The sequence below is a fragment of the Syngnathus scovelli genome, chromosome 4 (assembly GCF_024217435.2).
Source record: "Syngnathus scovelli strain Florida chromosome 4, RoL_Ssco_1.2, whole genome shotgun sequence".
Classification (NCBI taxonomy): Eukaryota; Metazoa; Chordata; class Actinopteri; order Syngnathiformes; family Syngnathidae; genus Syngnathus; species Syngnathus scovelli.
Genome location: NC_090850.1, coordinates 7355641 through 7364745, shown reverse-complemented (window position 1 = coordinate 7364745; position 9105 = coordinate 7355641). Strand labels below are relative to the sequence as shown.

The following is a 9105-nucleotide window of genomic DNA, read 5'->3' as shown; positions in this document are numbered from 1 at the left end:
CGGCCTCTTTGACCTGGGACCAGAGATGCTGGCGTGGCTCCACAACACCAAGTTGGAGCTCTGGCGTTACACGAGAGAGAGAGAGGGGGAGCTGTTGGCAAGGCAGTTGTTTCAACTGTATTTTGACCGTCGGCTAGTCATAAGGGAGGTTTACTCTCGCCCTTATGATTACCTGGGCAGTTTCTTGCTATATGGCCTTTTTTCCCACATGACCAGCAAATAGGAGGTTCAACGTTGTACCGTTTTGACTGACCCGAGGCGGACTGGTCATTTGTTTCATAATCGGGAGAACCACGACTATACCCCCCGCTACCTTTGCCACGGAATTTGTTACGACCACGCCCCCCTAGGCGTGGTTCGAAGGTCCTATTTTGATAGAACACTTCAGCCTGCTCTCCTTTAACTTAAAAAATGGTGCCTGTTTTCCCTTTCTCTTTTGCTCTTTTTGAATTGACAACCTTTTCGGCGTGTATAGCATGATCAATGAACTGTGGCAAGGTAGATGTTGGGAAAGTGATCATATGTTTAGTGATGAGGACCAGGTGTGTCTTTATGCCACATAGTTAGTTATGTGTAGTTTATTGGCTTCCATTGCCTGTTCAGGGCAGTGCAAAAGAGTGGCCACACAGGCCAAAAGAGGGGAACCAAGTTTTTTTTTTTTTATTCAATCCTGACAATTTCTAACAGATGCACTTCCAGCATGCTTTGCAGCACTTCTAGTAAATATTTGATGACAAATACTGGGACGTGTCGGGTACATCGGAAAGGGCAAGAAGGACATACAAGTAAAGCAATCAAGTGTGTGGCGTTGTTGGACGGGAGTTGTTGCCCGATTGCAGCTCTTGAATGAATGTGCATCTGTGACTGCTTGGGGAAAGAAAGCTGTTGAACAGCTTCAGTGACTTTGTTGTCCTTTAACTAGAAAAGAGGGCATTCTTTTGACCAATTGTGGAAATGTATGCCATAAAAAATATTGATTCTGAAAGGACTTGTTTATGTGTTTCACTGTACAGTAGAGCCCAGAGGAAATTTTTATTGCTCAGTGCTTGCTCTACTGGCTCAGAAGACAAATTTGAGAATCTCACCTCAGCATCTGTTTTGTCTCTGTTTCTCAAGTGAATGTCCTAAAATTCACTAAGGGAAATAAGTGAGACCTATTAATAATTTCAACCCATTCATTCTAACCATTTAAATAATGTGGATTACAATGAAGTCAGGCTGAGGATTAAATTTGTGCCAATAGAACAGAGAGCTCTTCATTTGCTCTGTCTGAGATTGCCAGTATAAAATGCATGAAATGAAGATCGCATGAGCGTGTTATGGTCTTTGTGGGCATTAATAGTGTTTTGAATATATTTAGTTTTGTTTCATGTCTTGTCTGCTCATTAGGTTTTCATCTCCACGTGTTCTTGTCAGCCCTCTTACTCATGTTTCAGTCAGCTCCCTTCAGCCAGTATTCCCTGTGTTGCCAGGAGAGGTGGACTACGAAGCGAGATTAATGGTGTCGTGAGCGTGATGAGTCTAAACTCAGGATTTCCAGTGTTATGAAGGTGGCTCTCTTTCAACCTGGCTGGATCACTGCTGTTTTAATAAAAACAACAACAACAACAACAACATTGTGATCTAGCCAAGTTAAAAGAGAGCTACTGATGATCTGAGGTTCGGATTAAATCAGCCACGATATTTCATGGGTGGCGTAAATATCAGTCTTTGTGCTTCGGCTATGTTTCAGAGATTTTTTTAATTTTTTTTATTTATTTTTTTGCAACCCAAAAGCACTGCATTGTGCAGCAAGTAGTGGCCATTCAGGGCTAGCAATAACCACTGTGAACATAAACATTACTGTACTTGAAAATCATGAATTGTGTTTTCACCTATTAGTGTATTGCACATCATTTATTTTTAACCACACATTAATAGAAAAATAATATAATACGTCATTCTGTGGGCGGAACAGATTCCAATCACTTAAATGGGAACCATGACCTCAGTTCACAAAGGTTTCGGTTCGTGGAATAAATTAAATTGATAGTCCAAGGTTCAACTGTAATGCTCAATGTACATTGTGTATTAAAATCATTCAAATTAACTGAAGACCAGTAAATCTTGCATTTTCAGTTTCATGACAGAAATAGTTATAATTTCATCTCGACACATTTGTAACAGAAACAAAAATATTTTGCAGTCCTTGAAGTAGCTCTAAGTTGATATTTTTTCTGTTTTGTATTTTTTGTGTGCAACTCTTTGACTTAAATAATTTCAGGTATTATGTCATTTTCAACTAATTGGGCTATTTTCTATCAATGCGCCTGCATGTGCATAGTTGCTCAGCAATGGAGGGTGACTGCCTCAGCTGCATGAAGTACCTGACATTCATCTTCAACTTCCTCATCTTTGTAAGTCCGCCGAGATTATTAAAAGAAAGGCAATATACATTTTAATACTGTCTGCCGCTCCCAGGTAGGAGGCTCCTTCATGCTGGCTCTTGGTGTTTGGGTGCTGGTGGACCCGATGGGCTTCAGAGAAATTGTAGCAGCCAAGTGTTCATGAGCACCTACGTCATCTTGACCATCGGCGCAATGTTGTTCCTGCTGGGCTTCCTGGGCTGCTGTGGAGCCATACGCGAGAACAAATGTCTCTTACTTATTGTGAGTCACACTTTGTTTTATGCACTTAAGCTACAATTATGAGTGAGACTTCATTTGGGGATATTTTAAAAGGGGTTGTTGCCTAAACATGACTGATATTTTAAAGTAATGGTTGACAAACTGCTTCTCTCCTCATTCCTTCAACACAAAACCCTGCCCCTTGTTGTTGCCTCCTATGACGTCAGTTATGTCACTGTGTCACGGCTATTTATGGCAACTCTTGTTGAAGCACTTCTGTTTCTTCTGTCTGTTTCTCGTCTTCATGCCTTCATGTCTCGATATTTCTCCTAGTTAATTCTACCAATGTAAAGTCGAGTTTAAATGTTGGCCATTTGCAGAAGCAAAAATGTAGTAGTTACAGTATTTCATTTTGACATCGCCCCGAATTAACCTCCCTCCTCACACACACACTCAAAAATAAAAATTACATAAGACCATTTGGGGATGATACAATAGTGCCATCTCGAGGAGCTCTGAAGGTTTATTTCAGTCTCCCGGGAATGAAACTATCAGCATTTTCTGTCTGCATGAAATATTTGTTGAAATTTATGTGCTCATGAAGCAAACAAAACTAGCATAACACTCAGTGACATTTCCCTCCCCCCTGACTAGTTCTTCATGTTCATCCTTTTCATCTTCCTGACTGAGCTGGCAGCTGCCACACTGGCTTTCTTCTTCAGGGAGCATGTAAGTAGTAGTGATAACTTCTATTCAGTTTTATGCTGGTTACACTGTAACTACACATTATACGCAGTTTAAATGCACATATTGGAAGTGTATTTATTATTGAGGTTAAAAGGCCAACATGATTTTTATTTTTGTTTGGTTTTGGTGGTTGACAATCCATACCTGTTACTTTGTCTGTTTGTCCAGTTAACCAGAGAGTATTTCACTCGGGAGCTAAAGCACCATTATCAAGGTTATAACACCACTGATGTCTTCACCTCTACATGGAATGCCATCATGACCACAGTAAAGCATTTTCTCTCTCTTTTTCATATTCTTAATTACGAAAGTTAACTGTCATGAAGGTCTATATAAATAAAGATGCATTGTATTGTTTTGTATTGTACTCTGACGCTCATCCTTCCCCCTGTATGTCTTGATGTACGTATAGTTTGACTGTTGTGGAGTAAGCGGCCCTGAGGACTTTGAAGTGAGTCTATTCAGGTTCGTCAACCCCAATAAGATGACACCTGATGCCTGTTGCCAGGAGAGCAGCTACCAAGGACACATGGAGTATATCAGCATGTTGCAGTGTGTTAGTGGAAACCCTGCCTTTCAGAACAACAAGGTCAGCGTATGTAAAAATGAAATAAACAGTAAAATACTGGAGAAATGAATGTCTTTGATTAGCCACTATTTGGTGTATCATTCTGCTACACTCAATAATTTCCTAATTATACAGTACTATATAATTACAGCAAAGTTGCAACATCACTAAAACTGTAGCTTGATTTTGTACCGCAGGTAATTGACACGGACTTTGCAAATGCCTAAAGATGCGACCAGGTGGCAGAAAAGTCTTTCAGGTTATAGAACACAGACTGATATAGAACACAGATATTCTGTTTGGATTTATGGATTATTCAATGTTTTGTGAAATATCACAGATATAAAGAGCGAAATCAACACCATGCATCGAGCATGGCCATATTCAGTTGTTAAATTATTCACCACAAACAAGCCAAATGATTCTCATTGATAGTTTTAGTTAGCCACTGTATATAACTAGAAATGTGACAAAAGTTGCAGTGTATGCCCACCACCACCACCACCACCAAAAAAAAAAGCAAATTTCCAAATGCTGAGCCACAAATGTGTCACTATAATTCTTTAAGGAGTGATGCAAGGAAATTATGCATTATACATTTAGATCATTAATAAAATTATTGATATTATAATGATGAGTAATATAAAAATCAATTTAATTTATGAATACGTATCATATTGTTATAGTTTAGTATCATTTTTCATTTTTACTCACTGTCATCATCATTATTATTATTGTTGTTGTTATTTCAGGGCTGTTACTCTGCAATGATGGATTCCTTTGAGACATACCTTTACACAGCAGGAGCATTTGCCATTGTGGTGTTGACAATCGAGGTATGTGTTCTTTCTATAACAATATGGGGTGGGTCACTCCTCGCTTTTCAAAATTTAGGCAGACAATAGACAGGTACAGTTGTTCACAGACAATGACAGGTGAGTCCACAATGCATTCTAAGTCTGATGCATTTAGTAGCGTCATCTTGTCAGCTGTTTGTTGTGGAAATTCAGGTTCAGTGAGATTACATGTGTTTGTGGCAAAATGTCAGACCTTTTCGCAAGACTGAGCTCTCTGTTTTTCTCCTTGTCCCTACAGCTCTTCGCCATGGTGTTTGCATTGTGTTTATATTGCGGCACAGAGACCCAAGTGCACAGCAAACACGACAAGGCCACAGGCTGATGAAGGAAGAAACAAGTGTAAAATATCCATTCATTCATTTTCAAAACTGCGTTCAGGGTCATGGGGAGTGCCCGAGCCTATGCTAGCTGACATCAGGTGAAAGGCAGACTACACCCTGAACTGTTCGCCAGCCAATCAGAGGCCACACAATCACACCTACATGCACACCGCTACTGAACGGGAGTCGATCCCATGCTGCCTGCACACAAGTCAGGCTTGTGTTCAGCAACCTACAGTAAAATTTGACGGGTTTATCCAGTGATTTTCCGTGTGTCTCAGCGATTTTGTGACGTCATTTTGTAGTTGACAAATAAAGGCTTAGAGCACAGGAAGTAGTAGGTAACTGTCCGCACATTTTACTGTAAAGTAATGCTTAACTCTTGTGAATTACAGATGTGATTAAAATCAGCAAAATGACAAAGGTCCAGGAGGATGTTTTGCCTGGATACAAACCCACACAGACTGGCTCATGGACGTCAGTTTACCACTGGTGGTGTTTTCAGCACAACACACTTCACACTTATACAGTATGTGGCTTACAAGAATGTTCTATGATAAACATAAAGTTTTTGAGGGATGACAGGCAATGTAGTGTACTGGTGGTTCACTGTCTCTGTCATTCTATTGCTGCACATTGAAACCGTGTCTAATTTAAACTTTTCATTTTTGTTGATATTTCACACCTACTCAGATCAAAAGCATGTTTTTGTGAACAATGAAGAAATAATTTAGTGTTTTTTTATTACTTTTATAATTGTGTGAAGGCGATGGCCTTCACACATATGTTATTCTACACCATTCTCTATTATTATTATTGTGTGAAGGCGATGGCCTTCACACATATGTTATTCTACACCATTCTCTATTATTGTGTGAAGGCGATGGCCTTCACACATATGTTATTCTACACCATTCTCTATTATTGTGTGAAGGCGATGGCCTTCACACATATGTTATTGTGTGAAGGCGATGGCCTTCACACATATGTTATTCTACACCATTCTCTATTATTATTGTGTGAAGGTGATGGCCTTCACACATATGTTATTCTACACCATTCTCTATTATTATTGTGTGAAGGCGATGGCCTTCACACATATGTTATTCTACACCATTCTCTATTATTATTATTATTAGTGTGAAGGCGATGGCCTTCACACATATGTTATTCTACACCATTCTCTATTATTATTATTTTTATATTTTATTCTCCACACTTTTTTCTCCCGCTTCTTCCACATAATTCATCCGATTCACTCCGTTCCACTTTTGACATATTCCAAATATTCACGAGATGAGCGCTTCCATTTTTCTCGTTCCGAAAATTTTCCGATTTCGCAAAATTCGCGAATTTACGACAAATTTTTCCCCATTCATTCTCAATGGCAGATTCGACATTTCACATTTACGTCATTCCCCTTTTAAATTCACCTCATTTAGCACATTCAAACCACATTCGGAATGATTCTCGACATTCCCAAAATTCCCAAATTCAAAAATTTCACGTTTTCACGTTAAAAATTTCGACAAAATTTCACAAAATTCCATTTTTCACCTCTAATTTCTACATTTTTTGACCGATTCAACCCATTCCAACTTTCAACTGTTCATCTTTTTCCTACCTATTCCACACCTTCCCACTTACCAAAATTTCCAAATTTTCAATTTTGAAATTCACACCAAATTCTACAAAATTTCGTTTTTCCACTCTAATTTCTATATTTTTCAACCGATTCAACCCATTCCAACTCCATTCACTTTGGTCACCTCATCCTTACCATATTCACCCCTTCACCCCCACTTCCACTATGCTTACACAATTCAACCCTTGACCCCCATTTCCAGTGTGGCGGCCATCTTGGATTGACCCTGAAGTGCTCCCAATGAACCTAGAATGAACCGGAAGTGCCCCAAATCAAACCGGAAGTGACCTTAGGTAAACAGGAAGTGACCTCAGGTAAACCGGAAGTGACCCCAAATCAAACAGGAAGTGACCTTTTTAAACCGGAAGTGACCTTTTTTAACCGGAAGTGACCCCAAATAAACCGGAAGTGACCTCAGCTAGCCCGGAAGTACCTCTAATCTGACCGGAAGTGACCCAAATAGACCGGAAGTGACCCAAATCAACCCGGAAGTGAACTTATTTCAACATTAACTGCCCTAAATAGCTACATTAGGCGCTAACTTTTGCATTTTTTGTCCGATTGAACCCGTTTCAACATTTTAACCCCAAAAGTGAACCTCTGGAAGCTGTTTTTTTCGTTTTGTTCCAAATTTCAAAATATTTTGGCGCAATTGCTTTTTCTTTTAATTCCCATTCATTCTCTATAGGAATTCAACATTTGCTCTCACTTCTACATTTTTTAACCGATTCAACCCGTTCCAACATTCAACTGTTTAATTTCTACATTTTTCAACCGATTCAACCCATTCCAACTTTATTCACTTTGGTCACCTCATCCTTACCATATTCACCCCCTCACCCCCACTTCCACTATGCTTACACTATTCAACCCTTGACCCCCACTTCCAGTGTGGCGGCCATCTTTGATTGACCCTGAAGTGCTCCCAATGAACCTAGAATGAACCGGAAGTGCCCCAAATCAAACCGAAAGTGACCTTAGGTAAACAGGAAGTGACCTCAGGTAAACCGGAAGTGACCCCAATAAAACCGGAAGTGACCTTTTTAAACCGGAAGTGACCCCAAATAAACCGGAAGTGACCTTAGCTAGACCGGAAGTGACCCAAATCAACCCGGAAGTGACCTTATTTCAACATTAACTGCCCTAAATAGCTACATTAGGCGCTAACTTTTGCTTTTTTTGTCCGATTGAACCCGTTTCAACATTTTAACCCCAAAAGTGAACCTCCTGAAGCTGTTTTTTTACGTTTTGTTCCAAATTTCAAAATATTTTGGCGCAATTGCTTTTTCTTTTAATTTTCCATTCATTCTCTATGGGGATTCAAGATTTGCTCTAACTTCTACATTTTTTAACCGTTTCAACCCGCTCCAACTTTCAACTGTTCATCTTTTGCTTACCTATTCCACAACCTCCCACTTACCAAAAATTTCAAACTTTCAAATTTGAAATTCAACCAAATTCTCCAAAATTACACTTCTATTTTCCACATTTCTCAAGAAATTCAACTCATTTCAACATCATTCGGCATCATTCCCCAAGAAGTGATTCAAAGTCTTCGCCTTCACACGCAAAAATTGCATTTTCTAGTTATAATCTTTATTATATATTTAGATTTCATGTATTATTTTATTATACTTTTCATTATTATATATTTCATTTAATAATAAGATAATAATTCACTTGATGAAGGTATAGTACAGAAATAAATTGTTTATGGAGATTTGTAAATGAGTTGGAGTTTGTGTCAGGACATTTAGGTATTTTTTTGGTTTAATTCTGATAAAAAATTAAATTATCCTGATGATGCTGGTGTGCGCACGTACAGTATCTCTGAAAGCCTGTGTATCTTTCTGCAGGGTGTCTTGAGTTAAGTATTGTACTTTCCAAGGAGCTCTAATCACATTTGTCCATTTTCTCTGCATGTTTAAACTGTAAATTAATGCAGCATTAAAGTGATGTGTTAGAGCGGTTTCTTTAGTTCATTTCTTACATGTCCAAAGGGGAATTATAACACGAAATGGACTGCGTTCAACTTAATGTTTTTAAATACCTGCACAGTGATGAGGGAAAGTGGGACTTCAACAGCCACATTGATTTTGAGTTTCAGTCATGTTTCTGGGAGTGTTTTTCAAGCTTGATTTGCTTGCATGAAGCTTGTAAACTGATCCTACACAGTAAAAACAAAAGTGATAGATGGATATACAGTAGCTAGTCCCATTAACTTTGTGCTCTAGTTGTTTGATTTTATTAGCCTTTACCAAATGTGGAAAACGTCTTTTCAACTGGCTTGGAAAGGTGCACTCTTCTATGTTTTCACACACTTACTCTTGATGGGTGAAGGTAAGTTCTGGGACACAAACTG

At 38.9% G+C, this 9105-nt stretch overlaps 1 protein-coding gene across 1 annotated transcript; it reads left to right on the top strand.

Annotated features, from left to right (window-relative positions):
• The first annotated feature begins 2333 nt into the window (after window positions 1-2333).
• Window positions 2334-8725, top strand: LOC125967233 (tetraspanin-18B-like). Its single transcript, XM_049718127.2, is given in 8 exon segments — window positions 2334-2396; window positions 2461-2536; window positions 2539-2648; window positions 3261-3335; window positions 3522-3620; window positions 3766-3942; window positions 4674-4757; window positions 5017-8725. Coding segments are annotated over 8 exon segments (768 nt in total). The 3' UTR covers window positions 5101-8725.
• The last annotated feature ends 380 nt before the right edge of the window (window positions 8726-9105 follow it).